This window comes from Podarcis melisellensis, assembly GCF_964234715.1.
Source record: "Podarcis melisellensis genome assembly, chromosome: 2".
Taxonomy (NCBI): Eukaryota; Metazoa; Chordata; class Lepidosauria; order Squamata; family Lacertidae; genus Podarcis; species Podarcis melisellensis.
In genome coordinates, this window is record NC_138529.1 from 79,234,526 (window position 1) to 79,256,028 (window position 21,503).

At 41.2% G+C, this 21,503-nt stretch overlaps 1 protein-coding gene across 3 annotated transcripts; it reads left to right on the top strand.

Annotated features, from left to right (window-relative positions):
• The first annotated feature begins 1,872 nt into the window (after positions 1-1,872).
• On the top strand, positions 1,873-20,228 carry TMEM40 (transmembrane protein 40). 3 transcript variants are annotated; one of them, XM_081898365.1, is made up of 12 exons: positions 1,873-2,124; positions 4,038-4,101; positions 8,298-8,383; positions 12,060-12,116; positions 13,041-13,136; positions 13,741-13,776; positions 15,573-15,605; positions 16,563-16,631; positions 17,691-17,762; positions 17,846-17,920; positions 18,110-18,172; positions 18,616-20,228. In XM_081898365.1, the coding sequence occupies exons 4-12, from the start codon at positions 12,068-12,070 to the stop codon at positions 18,633-18,635; spliced, it is 513 nt and encodes a 170-aa protein (XP_081754491.1). In that variant the 5' UTR covers positions 1,873-2,124; positions 4,038-4,101; positions 8,298-8,383; positions 12,060-12,067; the 3' UTR covers positions 18,636-20,228. The 3 variants fall into 3 exon arrangements, with proteins under 3 accessions (XP_081754491.1, XP_081754490.1, XP_081754492.1); XM_081898364.1 differs by lacking the exon at positions 1,873-2,124 and having other exon boundaries at positions 3,943-4,101; XM_081898366.1 differs by lacking the exons at positions 1,873-2,124; positions 8,298-8,383 and having other exon boundaries at positions 3,954-4,101.
• The last annotated feature ends 1,275 nt before the right edge of the window (positions 20,229-21,503 follow it).

The window sequence follows — 21,503 nt, forward strand, 5'->3', positions numbered from 1 at the left end:
CTTAAAAATTAATTTGCAAAAAGGTCAATGTGCAAAACAAAAGCCATTGTTATTATTCTGGTCTGTCCACAGGAGCCTAGTTCCTGGAGATGACGTTTTGCTGCCTTTCCAACAAATCCTCTGGAATAAGGAACTGATTTTGCTTCCCATTCCATAAGAGCGCCTATGACACTGGGATTTTGCAAAACTCCTGTTCCTAGGTAAATGAAATAATATTGGGTTGGGATGTCCCCCCTCTTTTATGATTTTATTGTCTAAATTATGACAGTAAAGGCTGAATGAATGAATGAATGAATGAATGAATGAATGAATGAATAACAACTTCATTGTTGCCTTTAGCCAGTACATTTTTCTGGGGGTACTCAAAGGTATGCAGTACCAGCACCTTTTTAATGTTAAAAGTGTGGCACTTACTGTAACAACTTCATGGCAATTACCAGCACCACTTTTTCTATATAAAAAGCACGGCCTTTAGCTATTCTATTTTTGCCTTACCAGTCTCTGTTCTTCTTTTTAGCTAGTCTCCTTTTCCTGTTTGGGTTCTTTCCTGCCATCTGTCTTCACTTTAGCAGTGTTGGTGTAAGTATAATAAATATTCATATTTCTTTTATGCCTTAAAATATTTTGCTATCATCTCCCTGATTCAATATAAGATTTGGGCAAATGTGTTATTCTCAGGTATGTAATCTGATTCTCAATCTCTCGTTTTTATGTGACAAAGTCTCTACTTGATCGTCTTTACTTTCTGAATCCAACAGCCCATTACTGAATCTGAGTACCAGAAGTCTGGTGCCGCAGGGCTGGTAAAATGGAGCACTGAGAATACCTGCAGCTATGCACATTAAGCAGTGCAAATAATGGAAACCAATCTCTCCATGCTGGCTCATGGAACTATAAAAATTTTCTATGGAAGCTAGCCATCTTTTTGAATATTGGTAGGGCAATGGTTTGTAGCTCTTGGAAGCAGAACAGCAAAATGATGGCACTGTTAGCAGAATGTTCAAAGAGCCCTGCATTCTAAAAAGAAAATACCGAATTTTTCCATGTATGAGACTGTTTTTTTACTATAAATTTTTAAAAAAATTGGGAGTCATCTCATACACGGGTAGTGCAGGGGGGGTGGGCAATTGGTGGCAGCAGCGAGCAGGAAATTATCAGTGGTGATTGGGGGGGGTGATTAGTGGCTGCAGCAAGGCCTGATGGTGATTGGCTGCTGATGCAGCAATTGCATGTGCTATTGGCTGGGCAGACGATCATTGACTTAGGCGAGGTGTGCGATTAGCAGTGGCGGTCATCAGGTGGGTGAGAGATTGTTGGCAATCCCCCCCCCCAAAAAAGCTCAACAACTCTGGGCTCAACAACTCTCATCTCCCCCCCCCCCATTTTCTTAATTTGGGATCCCCCAAAAGAGGGGTCTTATTCATGGGGCGTGTTATACACAGAAAATACAGTATAACCTTCTTATCTTTAAAGTATTTTTAATGAGTAACTTCATGCAAAGATATAAAATATAACATAAAAAAGAGAAAAAACATAGAACAAAACTATGGAAAAATGGAAGAAATAAAGGTGAGATTTTCTCCAATTTTCCAGACTACAGAACTGCTAAATTATGCAAATTTGCTATCCAACTGGTTTTCCTTAATGTGTCAGGCATTCATACGATATATTGTTAAAAACTTAGGCATAGAGTTTTTGGTAATCACATCACTAAAGGTTGAAGGCTGTATAGAATGCTTGCACTGCTGCACTGAACACCTTGCAGAATAAAATAGAGAGTATTTCGGTGATGGAATGATTGAATATTAAAGAGAGGTTGAAAAGGTCATTTAATATTAACATTAAATGAAGTATTTAATTTCTCTCTTCCAGGTGTATCTATGCTGTCTTCAAGCCACCCCGTGTATTTACAAGCCACTGAGTGTTTACCCATGGTATGTCAGCCGTATATGGGCGGCAGCAGAAGGGAGGTAAGAGTGAGAGAGGAAGCTGGCAGGAAGAGGAAGAGCAGAGAGAGCTACTGACTAACATCAGGCCTCTGGTAGAAGCAGCTGAGTCTAAGAGGCTGTGGTGTATGTAGGTTTTTGAGTTTTACAAGCCAAGGATCAAAAGAAAAGCAGAATGGTAAGTAGCTGATAACAAATGTCCCCCCCATCTCCCCTTCTTCCAGCCCCCATGCTTGGTGCGTATGTGTGTAGCTGTGTTTTTGAGGTCTCATCTGCCTATTCCTCTGTTGACACTCATACAAAACCAGGCAGGATTCTTCCACCTGTCTCAATGTGAGATAAGCAAAACACGCCCACTCTAGTCATGTGCCAAAAGAGTGCAAATCAAGTGCTAAGCACACTATAGAACCATAGAAATGAACAGAGGTCAAAAGGTAGGGCAGCCTTTGCCAACCTAGTGTCCTAATGGGTGTTGTAGTCTAAGCTTCTGGGGGGCATCAGTCTGGCAAAGACTGCCCTAGAGATATGGTGGGCACTTGTGGTGATGGCTTCCCACGTGTTGATGAAGATACAAGTATTTGTGAGGATTTTCCCAAGCAGATTTTTTGGACCAGCTCTATTGGTATTCCTAGGTATCAGTGGTTTTTTCTGTTCTAAATATCTGATTGTTTTATTGCAATGATTGTACAATGAAAGGTGGTTTATAAATATTTTAGGTAAAGAAAGTAAAATGGACAAATTCCCTGTAATTTGACTGGGAACTCAGCTACACTGGTAAAGAAAAAGCACTTTATATGTGGTGTATATGCATTATAACACAGTGATACCAGATGGCACTGTGGAGTTCTGTTTTTGCCAACCCAATTTCTCATACAAAGTATACACCCTGTTTAACATCTTTGATATGTCTAGATCCAGCCTGGGTTCCTTCTGGAGGGAGGGCAGGGTAGAAATTTTGCAAGTAAATACTGGTATGGAGCAAAAAACCCCAAAGTTGTGGATAAATGCCCTTGTGGTAAAGATGTCTGCTATCTGTAACCCTGACTATTTTGTTGAAAGGCGTCTCCCAATTAAGGGCACATTGCATAAACTTGACACACATGATAGATAATTGGCCAGAGTTGCTACCTGCTATTTTGAAGTTGCAAACCACGGAATGTTGCAAACACTGAAGCCTTTGAAGTAATTGTGTTTGTCACAGAGAATGAGACTCAGCATGGAGCAATATGCTGGACTAGAATGCAGTACCCAATTCTGACATCAAATTGTCCTGGGCTGGCCCACCTATGAGGCAAGATGAGGCAACTGCCTCAGGCAGCAAGATCCACAGGGGCAGCAGATCAAAATGTAGATCTCACTCCTTCCCTGGCAGGGTGTGTAGGTGTGTGTCATTTTGCGGTTCTCCTTAGGTGCTAAAATGTCTCAGGCTGGCCCTGGTCCTGAATATTCTGCTGATGCTGAGGGAGAGACAAGGAAGGACTCTTATTAATGTTGCCTGATATGAAATGCAGCCTCAAAAGGCTCCCAACTTCCTCCTGGCTTCAGGAGGAAAACAGGTTGTGCTCTAAATACAATCTTCTCTACCAGCTGCAAAGAAAAGCATTCTCAAACAAACTTTTAAACAATTATGTAAATATCTGATCTGAGATTGATTTTAGACAGATGGGAAATATCTTCTAGTGTCTGCATTTCCAGACAACAGAAGGATCAGAATTAGCCTTGCACAAACCCCTAAACTCCAGTTCAGTTCATTTAAAAATGTCTCAGATGTGGCCTTTAGCTTCTGAGTACAATTTTTTGGAGGAAGTCACATTTTCTTGTGCAAGATCACTCTGAATGCGAGCAGGAACGGGTTGTTGCAATGTGTCAACACATTATGAAACCTCAAGGTTTAAATACAATTAGCATGAGCCATTAGCGTATAGCTTTTGCAATTAGTAATGAACCCAATGAGTAACAATCAAACCTTATAGGATGTTTTGTAGCAGGAGGGAGGAGCGTAGCTAAACTAACTAGAAAGTCTTGTTCCTGAGAATACAGAGAGGTGTTGTCTTCCATGAATTTTGTTATCCTTCTTTGTTACTATTTCAGCAAAGTGCTAATTTTGCTGTGGTTAGCTGAGAACACACTGCTTGAAACCAAGAATATTTTGCTGGTAAGTGATTTGTTTGGTGTTCTGTCTAACCTGATCAAAGTTTTAGAATTTTACTGTCTGGCTGTATGTAGTAAACCTTACTTGGCTGGTGATTTTTGTATTATATATGAAATGTGATTTCTCATTGTGTGGTTAAGAAAGGTTTCAAATCCATCTGTTCTGGTTTCTAATTAATGGATAGTTCACAACCACTATAAGGTAGCAGTTCACATTTAACTGAATTTTAAATCTGTTTAATGCTAAATGCTCTCAAGCAAGAGACTATGGGGATTGTAGTTCTGGGAGAAATAGGGGAATGATCTTTAGCACTCTACTACCTACAACTAAACCTCTTTCAGCTAGTTTAAACATGTAATGTAGATTTACCATAAATCAACAGTTCAATGAGTACTTCAAAGGAAAAGATGAGAAGTTTCGTCCAGGTTACCTCTGCATCTGACACCATACGGTCTGATTCCACACTTACCATGACACATTTCTTGGTATCTCTGAGAATTTTTACAAATCTTCTCTTCTTCCTCTTCCTCTGCTCTTCCTTCAGCTCTTGCCTGCCCTACACCTTAAGGTGCCAATGGGAGTTACAACATTATTATAAGAAGTTTTATTGATTTTCAGTGTATAAACACAATTACAAAGGGCCCCCCATCCCAACTAACATTAAAACAAATAAGGTGGCTCCTAAAAATATACACCTCAGGTATTGAAAGCCAGGGTAAAGGGGTGTGTCTCCATCATCCTCTGTATAATGAAGACATCCAGCTGTCTCTCTCCTTTTAATCTAATTCAGTTCAAGTGGTAAATGTGCTAAAGAGATGTCTGGTGCCAGGGACTGGATTAGGGCTCATAAACTGAAGCTCAATTTATTAGATGGCTAGGCAGGGGTATTGTTGTTAGTTGGCCCTATGGGAGTGACTATAGCTCATGACAAAGCACAGGCAGAAGGTCTTAGGCTCAGTTCCTAGCATCTCTAGTTAAAAGGATGAGGTGTGTTGCTCAAGTACATCTCCCACAAATCCTTGCCTTTGGCCATGTTGGCTGGAGCTGATGGGAGTTCATCAACATCAGCGAGGGGCACAGCTTCCCCAGTCAGGCCAGACAGATGAACAAATAGTCTAAGACAACTTCCTGTATTGCTGATCAATGAGGTGGGGTTTCCTCTTCTGGACAGTGTTGTATTTCCTCTTAAAAATCAAGTTTGCAATTGGGAAGGACTGTTGGATCTCTCCATTACCTGGGAAGTCCAGGTGGTTTCTGTGGCATGAAGAGCTAGCATTGTTCGCAGGGCACACATGGTTACAGCAGTGAGAATCCCTCCTCCTCCTATTCCTTAAGTCACCAACAGAGAGAGCAACTTTTAAACAGTTTAAAACAAGGATGGGTGACCCCTGTTGCTCTGGAAGTTGTTGGACTCCTAGTTTCCCCTGGGAGTTGGAATCTAGCAACATTGGAAAGGCTACAGCAGGCTTCCTCAAACTCGGCCCTACAGATGTTTTTGGCCTACAACTCCCTTGATCCCTAGCTAGCAGGACGAGTGGTCAGGGATGATGGGAATTGTAGTCTCAAAACATCTGGAGGGCCAAGGTTGAGGAAGCCTGGGCTACAGGTACACTGCTCCTGGCTTAAAGGAGGAAGCAGCAAAATTAGAGGCAGCTGCCACTACATGGTAAATGCCAGATCCCCTCCAAAAAAAGTCCCAAATTCATCCCCTAGCCCTCACAATTTGGGAGAGGGAAGTCAAAATGACACTCCCACATAAAGCAAACCATTTTTAAAAAGAAATGTTCAATGGAACCCATGTTGTAAATGGGTCTGTCTTTTTGAAGACTTCATGGCAATTGGTGCCAGAATACAGCCACACAAGTAGTAAACAGTGTTTCCATGCACTCTGTCTTCCACCACAGTGTTTAATTGCACCAGAAGCGGTTTAGTCATGCTGACCACATGACTGTCTGTGGACAGCAAGATGAACACCACATCCCTTAGTCGCCTTTGACTGGACTTAACCATCCACGGGTCCTTTACCTTACCTTACAGGAGTAGTGACTGGAACTGGCCAGTCAAAACATGCCTCCTCAGCTTTACTGGCTTTCTGTTTCTGGACATAATTCAAAGAGCTGATTATAATATTTAAAGCCAATCACAGCCTGGGGCCTGGGACTCAAAGGACCCACAAACCAGTCTCCTGGATGTTAAGATCTGCATTCATATCTCTTCTCTGCATATCCCACCTGTGAAAGCTTAGGCTTAAGCTACAGTTCTCATGAGTTTTTTGAGGAAGTCATGTGCTTTAGATGAATGCTGTGGACCAGAGTTTTTCTTTTAAGTTGTTTTCCATTTGTTTCACTGCTGAGTTCCAGCAAGTTCTGGCTGGGAAAAAGCCCTGATAATGGGCCTAGTGTTTGTGGTGTTTTCTTTTTTTTTCTTTTTTTTTTGAGAATTGGTTTAGAAATTTCAGTTTAAAAGTTGGCCCATTTGAATTTGAACGCATGAAACTGCTGAAGCACACAAAGCTTCTTCCTCTCTAGGCCCATTATCAGGGCTTTTCCCCAGACAAAACTCGCTGGAACTCAGTTCTGGCACCTCTCAGGTAGGCACCATTGCTATTCTAAGAGAACAAGGATGGTGTTCATGGTGACTTCTGGCACCTCTTTCTCTGGAAAAATAGCATGGCCCACTCTACTTTCTCTTGGGAGCACATCTCTGATAACCACTCTTCCCAATTTCCCCATATGATCTGGACATGAATATGTGGTAGCAGTAGAGTCAGAAGATATATTTGCATGCCATCTCCTAAGGCACTGAAAACAGGAAATAAACTCAGTATCATTGTAAGAGCTAATAACTAGGTACCTCCCAGCCTTTCACTGTAAAAGAGACATGCAATAACGTGCTGCCCTTATGTGTCATTTTATCCAGTTCTCAACATTCGGCATGTTAGGAAGACTAGATACAAACAAAACCACAATCTCCTGCCACCCCATTTGCGTTTTCTTCTTTGATATCTCCTAAGAGCTTTTGTGTCTGAGAAGGGCTATAAAGCTATTATAGGCTGGCTGTACATGAAGTGGTGTGCATTAATGCTAATCCAATGTCTGGGAGTTCCTAGAGTTGCTATCTCAGCGGTTCCGTATTGTAATGAGATTTTCTTCACTTAAATTTGAATCGATACTCCTGATATTGTCAGCTGACTTGTCTCCTGAGGCTCAGACCTCAAGAGTCTTGGGCACTAAATAGCAGTGGGGACTTGTCCTTAGGAAGAAAATGGTCAGTGCTCCATGACCACTGGCAGACTGTGGCCAATCTTGCAGAGCCTGAGCCCACTCCTTCTCTCCTCTATCAGGGTTCACTTTCCGTTGTCTGTCTTCTTGTTTGGATTACAGATAGGTAGCCGTGTTGGTCTGCCATAGTCAAAACAAAAATTTTTCCTTCCAGTAGCACCTTAAAGACCAACTAAGTTAGTTCTTGGTATGAGCTTTCGTGTGCATGCACGCGAAAGTATCTGAAGAAGTGTGCATGCACGCGAAAGGTATCTGAAGAAGTGTGCATGCACACGAAAGCTCATACCAAGAACTAACTTAGTTGGTCTTTAAGGTGCTACTGGAATTTTTTTTTTTTTCTTGTTTGGAGTCTGCGTCACTGTGGTGTGACTCCACGCCCATAGCACCGGAAAAAAGAACACATTTTCCCCAAACAATTCCCATTGAAAATGGCTTTCTGGAAAGGCAAGGACACTTACCAACTTTTCCTTGTGACTGGCAACACCTAGCCAGTTATTTGCATACAATCAGCCTCAAGCACTGTAACTGCTGGTTCCCATGAGCCAGTTTTAGATTGCCACTGAAAGCAACAGGGATGGCAGTGGAGAGCACTCAGAGCCAGGCCAGCAGCAGTTGCTAGATAGCTTCAGTCTCTCTCCCCCACCCCACCCCCTGCTCTCATTCCCTATGCTCCCAATGATAGCAAAATCACAACAGTCTTGCCCACTCAGATCATGCTGAACTGAAACTGCACCAGCTGCTGTGAGTCAGGTGGTTGCCTACAGCAGCTGATCTCAGATTACTTGACACAGAGTTATGATTTGTCACACACCCAACTCAGGATGCACAGTGACATCCTGCATGAGATACACACCCAGTTATCCCTGCTCTAGCAAAGAATCATTCCTTGGCCATTCACAGTTCTCTCTTTTCTTTCAGGAAGTTCATCTCTGAAATAGCAAGTCCAACCGAATAGCACTTACTTAGAGTGACCAAAGAGACAATTATACATAGTAACATCACAGGTCAGTTGGTTATTTTTTTCTATGCCTATGCTGTTTTCTTTTGGTAGTGGTTTTACTATAAGTACATGGCTGTTATTTTACTTCCATGTGTGGAATTTAAGGCTCATTGATTGGATTCAGATAAATAGCTTCCGACAATAACATTTTTTCGGGCACCATAGAGTGGGGATTGAATGGCAGTATGTTGTGTGAAGCAGGTGTATGTTGGATTCACAGTCAACACTTGCTGAAGAAACTGTAGCCTAGCATGTCTAACAAACCACAGAAACCTTAATGCACTGGGCCTCTTCAGTCTGTGGCCATTTGATTCCCAATCTATAGTCAAAAGCCAGTAAAAAATAAAGTCTGAATCTGCCTACTATCAAATTGATAAGGCACCAGAAGTTTGAACAAAGAGAAATGTAGAAAGAAATTATTCAAAATGTTCTAAGTCAGACTTTACCAACCTGGAGCCTTCCAGATGGTGTTGGACTATAACTCCCATCAGCCCCAGCCAGCACAGCCTGATGGGATTTGTAGGCAACAATATCTGGAGAGCACCAGGTTGGCAGAGGCTGGTCTGGGTCTTTAATATAATTCAATATGGTTTTTTATTGTCCACTTTGTGCCTTTGATGAAATAGGCTTTTGGCTATGAAAGGTTAGCAATACACATGTTGCTTCAATGATAAGCAGTGTCCTCTTTCTGGAGTTCTGTTTTTAAAATAATGCAGTGTAGGCAGAGATTATTTTTCACTCTCTACTTCTGTAAGAGCTATAAGCCTAAATTAACTATTATTAACTTCAAACTATTTTTAATTAAGCTATTATCGCTAACTAAATTAATTATAATGCTTAGATATTACAACTAATTACTAGGAACACAGGAAGCTGACATATTCTGAGTCAGACCATTGGTTCCACTGGATCAGTACTGTCTACAGCAGGCTTCCTCAAATCATGGGAGTTGTAGGCCAAAAACATCTGGAGGGCGGAGTTTGAGGAAGCCTGGTCTACAGTGACTGGCAGTGACTTCCCAGGATTTCCAGCCCTTCTTGGAGATGCCAAGGATTGAAACTGGCACCTTCTGTGTATAAAACTGTGACTCTACCACTGAGCTACTTACTTTTCATGTAAATAAGATAATGCAATTCCCTGTCCCTTTCTCGGTGGAATTGCAATACTTGATACGCTGCTTCAACCGATATCACCTAACGACTTGATCTGCTGTGCATCAACTTCATTGATGATGTATTTGTTAGACAAATATATTATAATTACTATTCATGCATTTCAAGCTTAATTGTGTCTTGTTAGCAATGTATGTATCAGAGAAGCCAAGGCACACCCAGGCTTCTCACCCCCGCCGCCCTTTCTCATGGTATGTTGCCTATAGCAGCATTCTTTCAAACCTGTAGGATTCCTATGTGAAATCAAGAAATATTATAAAATACAAGTGCAGAGAACTGATGTTGTAGGTATATATAGTTCTCACAGCTATTTGGGCCTTCTTTGTTTCACTGGGTTGGAAACAAGCAAGTAGATTCCAGTGGCTTAGGAAAAGCATAATGATTAAAATGAATTCCATTTCTGAAGCTCAGCACAATTCACAGCAACTCATCCAAGCATAAAGCCATTTCATTGGCTCCTCTTCTTCACTGCAGGCCACTTGTCAGATCAAGCTATTTTTTAATATATATATAAAGAGGCTCGTCTGGAGTCTATTTTCATTACTTCAGTAAAGAGCTGTGAGGCTCAGAAATGAAGGAAATGCAGGACAGTCCTGTAGAATAAGAAATATCCCTTCAAATGTGAGACAGTTGATCACTCTAGGGCCAACAGTCAGGCTGTGTTCCAGTGAGGGAAAATAACCCCAAAATTATCTGAACAAACTGAATGATGTGAATTTCCAGGTGGTTCCAGCATCACTGAAATGGTACATTACATTTGAGGACAGTTTGTAAGCTTGTCGTCATTACACGGTTTTGATGATTTGTGTTGTTACCCTGCTTGTTGACCGCTTCTAAAGTCACTGCCGCACCAATTCTAAGGATTGACAATAGGGAACCAGCCTCTAGCCATTTGTTTGTCTGCTGAATACATTTCTGTCTCCATCATTCAGAATAAATTTTTCAAGGCAGATAACAAGAAGAATGGCAAAATATGGAACAGAGTAAAATATTGAAACAATGCATGATAAACTATTGAAAGAAAACCATACAATGCTATGCTAGAAAACTAAAAGTAAAAATAGTGAAGGAAGAGGTAGTTCATAATTAATTAAATTGGGGGGGGGGTCAATTGTTGGACTCCAACTCCTATCAGCCCTACTGACCAGAAGACAGGGATGAGGGAAGTTGTAGCGCAACAGCATCTGAAATCCCATAGGATCCCCACCTATTAAAAGCATGAGAGCAAAATGTTTTATTTAGCCGGTGCCTAAATGCTAGCAGATTAGGGAGATCATTCTGAAACTTGACCATGATCACAAAAAGAAGCCCTGACTTTAGTCACTACCTGCACCATTTCTGGGAGTGGTGGGAGCTGGAGCAGAGCATCTGAGAATTATCTCAACTCGTGGGCAGATTTATAAAGGAATAAGCAGTCCTTCAGATACCCTGGTTCCAAGCTCTATAGGGCTCAATAGGCCAAAACCAGTATCCCCAATTGCCCCCAGACACAAACTGGAAGGGAGTGAAGCTATTTTAATACCGGTGAAGTGTTCTGACCAGTTGGTTTTGGCTAATTTTCTGGTGGCTACCATATGTTGAAATGAAGTTTCTGAGTAGTCTTCAGCTCATTGCAGGTTCTTCAGCACTTCTTCTACCTCACCTGATGATGGCATCCCATATTGATGGCATCACATGCCAAATCCCTGAGCGACCTTTCTGAGTAGTTGCATGTAGCATGAGATGCAGCATAGAGCTCTATGGGACCTCCTGGCCCTAAAGCTGTGAGGAAGAGGAAACATTATCCAGCATTATCTTCTGAAACCAATCAGTCGGGTAGGGACAGAAATGCCACAGCATGATGTCCCCAAATACCAACATAGATAATGTAGATGAACACCATGGTCAATGGCAAAGAGTGCCACTGAAAGCTCCAGGATAAGTCATGTGACCAGAATGCCACTATAACATCCTGTTTTGTGACTTTGCATTGCTATAGCTGACAATAAAACCTGTTCCTCAGAAATATGCTCTCATTACAAGTCATGTGACTGCTTCATGTGTTTCTCTTGTATCATTCAGTGCAATCTTAGGTACTCATAAATGTCTCAATGTGCTACCAGGATTTCAAAGGCGGAATTGGTACCGGTTGTGTGTGTGTGTGTTTCCAAAAGGTTGTGCTGTGTCCTGGATTTTAGGCAAGCCAGTTGGAAAACCATAACAACTTTCAGGGTGTCCTATTTTTTACTTTTTGAAATATGGCAACCCTACTATGTGTTAACTGGGCTTACTCCCTGTTAAGCATGCTTAGAATTGCAGCCTTACTGCAGTAAATAAAATGTCATGTCACATGACTCATGCGTGAAGCAGTTCTTTCTCAAGGAACTCTCAGGTTTTCTTATTTGCTTTCCCCACCTTATTTTTTAACGGTTGTTAACACTTTCTGCCTGTACAGATTTGAAATGGATTATGAAAGATCTGAAGGACTTTACCAGATTTACAATCTCTTTCTCCATCTCTTTTAAACAGACACAACAATGAGTAACTCAAATTCTGCTGATTTAGTTCATACAGGAGGAAAACAAGGTAATGAAAAGATGGGGAGACTAAGCCTGGGAGCACATTATTGGCTTAAAAGACAACTGGGCAACCAAGTATAATATTTTTGTGTGTGGCTGTACTAAAGCAACATTTTTCAGAAGGCAGACATCCATGTGTTTTGTTTCAGCTTATTATTCTGTAATATTTTGAGTCAAACGCATAAAATAGTTGGATACCAAAGTCTGCATGTTCACATCCTGATTTTGGGCTTGGAATGGGATATCTCTTTCAGTTTTAACAGTACCACTGTCTGTAATTTAGCCTTTCCTGATTAAGGTAAATTTTATTTTTATGGAAATTACTCTCTGATTAGATTATTCTTATTCTAATTATTAGTATTCACCTTCTATAGAATTGTCTCAAGGCAATGTACAATAAAAACACTATCTGCTTATACTGAACACTCATTTTAAAATGGGTAGCTATGGCTGTCAGTACTAACACCGAGGGCCTTCTTGGTAGTGGCACCCGCACTGTGGAATGTCCTCCCATCAGATGTCAAGGAAATAAACAACTATCTGACTTTCAGAAGACACCTGAAGGCATCCCTGTTTAGGGAAGTTTTTAATGTTTGATGTTTTATCACATTATTATTATTATTATTATTATTATTATTATTATTTTGTTGGGAGCTGCCCAGAGTGGCTAGGGAAACCCAGCCAGATGGGCGGCATATGTATAAACAAACAAATAAATAAATAAACATATTATTATTATTATTATTATTACTACTACTACAGTATGTAAGGCTAACTCTGTTTAGATATGTAAATAATACATGAATAGATATGTAAATAATCTAATACATGTTTAGATATGTAAATAATACATGTAAATAATACTGATGGCTTTACCATCAGTAGTACATCAAGAAAATCTTCGATGTTTTTCCTCGTATACTTTGAACAGGTGGGAAACCAAAACGAGGCAAGAAATTAAAACCGCAAAAAGAAAGTGAGGGTGAAAGTTCTTCTGAGGAGCTTAGAACAGAGAGTCCATCACAAGGTAAGTCCAAATGATGGTATGATGCTTTGTCTGTGTGCAGGGAGAACAGATCTTCACTTGGGAGCTAGCACTTGCAAATCAATATTCAGATAAACCCAGCAGCCAAGTTCAGACTAGTGCTGAGCTGAAACAGGGTGGACCTTCGCAAACCTTTCTCTCACCCACTCATTCTGCACTAAACCTGCAGAATGCCCCCTCTGAGATATGGCTGCCACTGAGGAACTTTTGGCATCAGCTGTAGACCCATCTACAGTATTTCATCTATTTCCGCCCTGGGGTTTTTTTTTTTGTTTTTTTTTTTGAGAGAGAGAGAGAACGGGTGGGATATGAATTCAATAAATCAGTAATAATAAATGCACAGGACTTTGTAATGCCTTGTCAAGTTTTGTTGTTGCCTTTCACTATGTTAGTATTTGTTTGTAGATGCTGTGTCAAATTATTAAAGAAATGATAACCTGCCTTTCAACTGAAAAGGGCACAAAAAGAAAAATTAAACCACAAAAACAAACTATAACAGGAGTTTCTATATTTTGACAGCAACATAAGCTGGAAAGTTTTACCTTAACCATACTTTTATCTGTTCTATATTTGTGCACTATTTTAGATTCACCCAGAGAAGTTGTTCCATATGCTGAATCAGGTAAGTTGACTAAAATCCTGAGCAGCACAGTTTTTAGGTTTGAGAGGCCCTTGGGTAATACCCCACACTCTGCATCTGTGAGTAGACCAACTGCCTCCTCTTTCATGTTGCTGCGGCTGTTGACTTCACCAGGGACGTCTTTACCATTGGGCATAGTGGCGCGGCAACCAGGGCGCCAAGCCTGGCAGAGAGTCCAGGGAGGGGAGAGCGGGGAGGTAAGCAAGGCGGAGCTGGGGCTTGTTGCCTGCACGCTTATAGCCCCCTTCAGAGGCACTTCGACCCTGTTCTGCTCTGCAGCACCAGGTACAAAGAGTGAGGTGGGGGGGCAGGGAGAAGGCGTGGAAGAAGCCGCCTCAAAGAGCTGTGTGAGAACTTACAGTGGTACAGTTTTGTAATTTAGGCTCAAGGCTCAATGATCTTGCAGCAACAGCCCCGAAATCTGCCCTGAAGTCCTGCCTTGTAACCTCTCCACCCCCCTTGCCACTGTGTGTGTGTGTGCTTCACTGCTTTAATCTGGAAACGGGCGTTGTTTATTCCTGTCAGCTGGAGATTGTCTATTGTGATTGGTCCTTTTTCAACTGGCTGCATCAGTGGCTGTTACTGATTGGTTGTAACAGCTTTTGTTGTTGTTCTGTATTTTTTTCGGCGCTTTGGCTGACAAAAGCTGTTTTTGGTGCTGCGTGCTAGTTCCAGCGAAGGTATTATTTGTCATTTATTACCGATCTGCCCCTCCTTTAAAAAAGCGCAGAGGCCCCCTAGAAAAAGCTCACTAAAAAAAAAAAGCCCCCCTAGAAAAAGCCCCCTAAAAAAGCTTAACAACTTTGGGGAGCCCCCCTAAAAAAACTAAATTTGGGGGTGCTGGGCGGATCTTTGCACCAAGGTGCTGTATATGCTAAAGATGGCCCTGGACCTTTTCTTCTCTTTCTTTGCTTCTCTTCTGGGCCAAATTGACATGCCTCTCTCTCCTGGGAGAGACACATGTATCGGTAAACCCTATTTGATGCCACAAAATGTATGAATTCTTCCTTAAACAAAAGGCTCCACATGGAAAGAAATGGGTTATATCGAGCTTGAACAAAGCAGCTAGAATTTTCTAGCTTTGGGATGTTTCAAGACAAGTCTTCATTGCTCCCTCTAGTGGTAGCTTCACTCAACGGCTTCTGTGCATGGGTTTTATTGTTGTGAACCACCTGTCCTTAGGATGAAGGGTGGCATACAAATTTAATAAAATAAGTAAATATAAATAAAACAATACTGTTATTTGGGTTGATGAGTTGCAGTCAGAAAAGCATGGTGAGCAAGGCAAGGAGCTGTTACAATACATAGAGGTTTATTTTTGGCCAGGTAGGAAGAATCTTCATATATATCCACTTCCTAGTATTGTAATGTGGTTTGTTTCTAGTTTGTTTTGCAAAAGGAGATGCTTGTTTGCTTTGGTCCCCTCCAGACAACCTATTTATTGAACATTCATTCTGATTTGTTTCCACAAAGATAGATTAGGTAATGTCAGCTGTTTGTTGAGCATTCGCTCTGATTTGTTTGCAGGGAGATTTATACATCACTGTATTAAGTAATTATCCCATGTTTTCCAGTGCATTTCCCCATCACTTTAATTCTAGCAAAACAATTTCCATTTTTGGGTGGGGAGGAGGAGGAGGAAGAGGCAGGCTTGTTGCACAAGATTGCCAGATTAACTTTAATTGCACACCCTAAATTTGTCACTATGTGACTGAATCCCACCTCAAAATGATGAAAGTCTGAAAGCACCATTTATATCAGTCTGTGTTGTTTTTCAGAAGTTGTGTGCAGAGACGGGGAACCTTCAACTGGTAATTATAAACTGCAGATGATGTTGTTCTTTTCTATATAATTCATGCCTTTTAAGTCTCATTCAAGTACTATGTTATCTGCCTGGGCTATGAAAGCCTCAACATTGCATGATCTGCCATATCATACAAACTTATAACCATAGAATGGTCCAACCCCCTGCAATGAAGGAATCTCAACTGAAAACACCCATGACAGATGACCATCCAACCTCTGCTTAAAAACCTCCAAGGAAGGAGAATGTTTGCTTTTACTTACAAAGTGTTCTACGATATTTTGTGAAATAGATTTATATTTTAAAGCGTTTTGGGCCACTCGATGGCAGATTTCCTAAAACAAAACAAAAACAAAAACAAAAAACAGAGCATATTGATCCAGTTTTCAAACTAGTCCTTGCTTGTGACCACAGGTGCAGCTCGTTGTTTGGCTTCCTACGCCCCCCCCTCAATATTGTGGGGGCTGAGCCCCCTGTTAAACAATATAGAGGGCTCAGCCCATAGGAGTTGGTGCCTATGCTGGGTGGGCAGGAAACAGGCAGAACTGGCCAGGCGGAAGACCCCCAGGCCACAGGGCCTGCAACAGTTGATCCTATTCCCTGCTCCCAGGGATAGCCTTTTAAGAAATGCTGCCTTTGATGACTACCTCCACTGTCGGAGGCAGTGAAACTGAATTGCTGGGAATCACAGGTGGGGAGGTTGCTTTTATGCTCAGGTGTGCTTGCAAGCCTCCCTTAAGACATCTGGCTGGTCAGTGTGAGAGCAGAGTGTTGGATTGGATGGGTCTTATTTTGTCCTTAGGTATTGTAAAATGCCCTGAGGTCCATTGACCAATGCACCAAGTAGAGAAATAGCAACAATAATAATAAAGAATAGAATTCAGTGGCTAATATGATGTGGCTCAGCTTCAGTTTGTGTACCTGGGATTGACTTTTACTTTAACTATAATTTCATTTCCCATAGCATATGAAAATGTTCCCTGCCACCCACCTCACCAGCCAAGATGGTGGCTACCAGGCATACGAAAAGATGGTAAGAGTTTTACTGACCCTCAGACTCAGGCTGTGGGCACATTACCATTTACTCTGGCTCCAATGCACTCCTGCCCCTGAGTACACATGACATTAGTCAGAATCCATATGTATGTTGTGGTTTCTTGAGTAATGCTGCTGTTTCATGTGTTTTCCCTCAGACATGTGTTTCCATCCTATTTGAAAATGTAAGCCATGGTTAAGCTGAGACGTGTATGTTTCAGACATCCATTGTGCATGCACAACTCTGTTGAATAGGACTTGGCAGCAAGGTTGCAGGCACAGAGAAACAAATCAGGTCATAGCACGTACAGCACTTTAGAATGCAACTTGAAATGCACAAAGGGAAAAGCCTCTCTGTGTTTTCAAGCCATTAACATGCACATTCCCTTAATTGCAAAACTGCTCAGTGTGAACCAGAAGTTCTCGCATGTGCAGGTACCTGATAAAAATGCTAGAATTCATTCCTAGAATTGTGAATAAACAGTGTAGTGGTGGTTTAATTATGGATGTTTAGATTCTAATACTTGTGTAATTGGTTTACACACTTGCAAACAGCTTCAAAGACCATTTTGTCATTAAATAGTATATAAGTAAATAAATACTGCATGTGAGCACATGAAGGACAGAGTGCCTTTTCCACAACATTGCATAATCATAGACTTCACGTCTTGGACTTCCATATATAAAGTTCCTAGTAATTAATCAGTAAACTTAATTGCTGATTCTTGGCGTTTTTAGCTGTGTGGGAATAAAGCATAGTTCCATATTTTAAATAATGTATATGGCTAAGAGGGTTGCTGACTTAAGTTCTTCACTTGAGTTGATGCCTCTGGAAAGTATACATAAATTATATATATGTACAGTGCAGTTAGTGAAAGTACTGGCTGTTGGTCTAAAGTATGTGAGTAATCATCACCTTACCCCCCTCCACAAACATATGTGTTCCAAAAGGACACAACCTTCACTAGTAGAAAAAAATTTCAAATTGCAGCCAATAGGGGCATTGAGTTGGATTTTGTGATATCCTTTAAGAACTGTCTCTTCTCTCTCATTTCAGATGAATTCTTCCATTTTGTCATTCTTTGTTTTGCCATTGGAACCTTGTTGGTTTGCTATTACAGATATAAAGGTACATCAAAACTGGAATGCACTGCTTTCATTTGGGTAACACAGAACATAATGTAATACAAACATATATATGTATATTTTTAGACTGGACAGTTTCCCTCGGTATTGGTTTGATGACCTTCGCAGGCTTAGAAACAACTGGAATATATTTCGGTCTAGGTAAGTGTTTCGCATGTACCACTTGAGACAGCGAAATAAGCTGGTTCGTATTTATACCTAGGTATAAACTTTAAAGTATACCAACATTCATTTGATGTTTATATTACAGTTTGAGTTGTAGTGGAGCTATTAGCTTGTCCAGTTTTCTTTGCTTTGCATATAACCATTTGTCTTTCATTTCCCTAATAGTGCACCGCATTAGAAGTATCCTGGAAAGTTTTATCCCCCTGCTTCAGAGCGTCAGGACACCTGGTAATACCTACTGCCCTCTTGTTGTGTCTTTATATACCCCCGTGGAATCATTTGGGTACAGCACATAGATAATAGTTGTAGTTTTGCCATTTTTAACAGAAAAACTCTATTCATCCCAGGAAAAGGGGCTCAGGATTAAGAGATTGTGTGTCAGCTCCAAAGATTGTCATGGTTCCAGGTTTTGAGGGGAGACCCATGTAAATTTCCCTGAGGGTCCTTAGAGACAGAGTACTAAAAGCACAGACTTCTTCGTGCTTTTAACCAGCAGGCTTGTGCCTATTGGGACTGCCTCTCTCTAAAATCCCTGCTTCTTTCAAACTTCTAAATTAAATGCTCATGAAAGTGACATCGAAGTGCTATCTTTTCTGACCCACAGATCAATGTGCGGTATTTTGAAATAATCATACTGACGAGTTTCTCTCTCTCCCTTTGTCATTGTGTAGGTTTGAAAAAGATTAACTAAATCGGAGGTGTCAACAGAGCTGGGTGGATCCTGTTAATATTGACAAGATGTTTACAGGGCTATTACGGCCAATGTAAAATAACATGTTAACTATACAAATGTGAAATTTCCACAGTTGGAGAAAAGAATCATGCTTACAGTGAATCCTTTGCTTCCTTGGTGTATGTTGTGCCACATGAGAGATCTATTCCCAGCCTTTTCGTATTCATTGGGTCTGTGGCTGTATGCTGCAACCCCACTTTGTGAAGGAATATCAGCTATTTCCACTCTGTCTTGTATTCTACCATGCACCAAGTCTCACCAACACTGAACATTGCTGCTCTTATCTATGGCTGAAATCGCCTTCAGGACAGAGGACTGTGTATAGATAGCCCATGGCTACGTCATGGAAAGTTCTTTACATATTCCGTGAGCCAGCTCATATGATGAGTAGTATGTGAAATAGCTTCAAGACACGTTTCTCAAGTCATTTGTGATTGTGTGGGAAAAGCTAGTTCACATGGTAATCACTGTGCATGACCACAGCTGGCCTGTGGAACAACTTGGAAGTGGCCTCCATGTGGCAGCCATGAGCAATTACTGTGGGACAGCTTCTATTCATTGTGGTGGAAACTTCTACAGATGTCCTTGGCTGGTTCTTGCTCTTTGTTGTCCTGTCATCTATTTGCTTATGCAGCAACACTGCAAGGCTTGCCATTGTCCCAGGAACGATACCCCATTTCTCACTAACACATGGGATACGCTTTAGAAAAAAGTTATGCTACATAATGCAAGCAATGGGCAATCCTAATGCCCGTATCTTGAGCATTATTTCAAAGATGTAATTTTGCATGCAGTATTTCTCCATCTCTTCAAAGAGCAGCCTTCTGTGTTGCTCCTGCCTTTATCTGGCTCATGGGGCATCATCAAGCACAATGCTATGCATTACATTCAGGTGAGAAATTTTACTGTACCTTTATCAGGATACTGTTTGTTTTGGTAAGGCATGGTAAGATAAGGTAACAAAAAGGCTGGGCAGTGTAAATGTACAGTAGGGAACAAAGTCTTTATTGTTTGATGAAAGTAGTAAGAACTCTGATGTGAACATACCTGATTTGCTTTAGTTCATTAATGTTTAATACCTTTGGGCAGGTCTTATTTTCTCTCTTGGCCATTTGACCAAGAATTCAGCTTCAATACCTCTTCCATTCTTCAATCTTGGAAACTTCAAATTTTAAAAAACTTGCTTTTGGGGGGTGGGGAGGAACTGTGGCAAGGAATTTTCTGAAAAGTGAATACAAGCTCAAATGGTAAAGTAAACTTGGAAGATCTGGTAATATTGGTACTTCCAGTTTGTAAAAAAACCCACACAAAATGTAGCTGAAACTCATAAGCCCATTGTTTTGAAATATTCCTACTAAATCTGGGGAAATATTTTGAAATGCCCTGTATCAAAAGCATAGGAGAAGAGCAAGTATTTTTAAAATTAGGAGGTGGGAGGAAGTTCCTAACATTCTTCTTAACTGTATTAATGTAATCCAGCTATTTCACTAATAACAATTTATGCTTAACTAAAAATATCTGTCAAAAGAACAATGGCTTAAATGACTGGAATTTATGTCACCTTTGCTTCATTTCATGCTGGCCTGAATGATGTCTGAGTTGTGTCCTTTAAAAAATGCATTGATGCTGTGTCGTTACATTGATACATATGAAAGGCTACTGTTGATGTTGACAAGCTACAGATTTTCCATTTTGTTATTTGTGCGTGGTCCTACCTCTGTATCATAACTTAATTTAGAATCACAAGTCCAGTTGAGAAGCAAGGATTGCTGTAGATGCAGAAGGTCAGTGTATCCAAATGCACTTGATGGCGACACACATCTAGTCAGATTGGGCACCACACTTTCATGCGAGGCCCTGAAATGTCATTTGTAGAAGACAGCAGAATAATATTTCAATGTAAAATAGTTGCATACGTCCTTTGGCTTCCAAAGGCAAGCCAAATCTTGCTACCAAACGGACACATGCCTGGGAAGGGATGTAGCTTAGAGGCAGAGTAGTTGCTTTTATGCAGAAGACCTCATTATCATCCCTGGCATCACCAGGCAAGGCTGAGAATGATCTGCCTGGTGTCCTGGGAAGCTGGTGTAGCCAAAGTTAAGCTAAACCATGGGTAGGCAAACTAAGGCCTGGGGGCTGGATCTGGCCCAATCGCCTTCTAAATCTGGCCCGCAGACAGTCCAGGAATCGTGTTTTTACATGAGTAGAATGTGCCCTTTTATTTAAAATGCATCTCTGGGTTATTTGTGGGGCATAGGAATTCGTTTAATTTCCCCCCAAAAATATAGGCCAGCCCCCCACAAGGTCTGAGGGACAGTGGACCGGCCTTCTGCTGAAAAAGTTTGCTGTCCCCTGAGTTAAATGGACCAATGATCTGATTCCCTAACAAGGGAGTTTACCATGCTGGTTCAGGAACACCGCTTTGGTGAACTGCACTGGGAGCCATGTACACACTTACAGGCACAAACATGCTGCAGCTAAGTAGGTCTGCCCCAAGATGGGAGACCATCTGGGAGCAATCTGCAAGCTTCTCTGAACTCTGCAGCTGAAGAACAGGATACAAATAATGAATAAATAATAAGAAGCTGCTGTTTCCTCCTCTACTCTCTTAACCTCTGTTTGATTTCCCCATACACTCGAGATGGCATGCTCCACCTTGCTCCAAGCGCAGATGGTTGAACAGGCTAATAATAGATCATAAACCTCAGAGAAGCCCAAGGACATGCTGTCTGTGGTTACTTGTTTGTTTTAAATCAGTGATGGGTGAGCCAGAGACTCAGTCCAGATATTCCAGCTCAGTCAGCACTGATCTCAAGCAGACAGTAC

Bases quoted from the DNA above. Each gene is read 5' to 3' on its own strand.
- TMEM40 (XM_081898365.1), top strand. From the start codon at position 12,068: ATGAGTAACTCAAATTCTGCTGATTTAGTTCATACAGGAGGAAAACAA. The intron at 12,117-13,040 runs GTAATGAAAAGA...TACTTTGAACAG, and splicing joins TCATACAGGAGGAAAACAAG to GTGGGAAACCAAAACGAGGC. The intron at 13,137-13,740 runs GTAAGTCCAAAT...GCACTATTTTAG, and splicing joins AACAGAGAGTCCATCACAAG to ATTCACCCAGAGAAGTTGTT.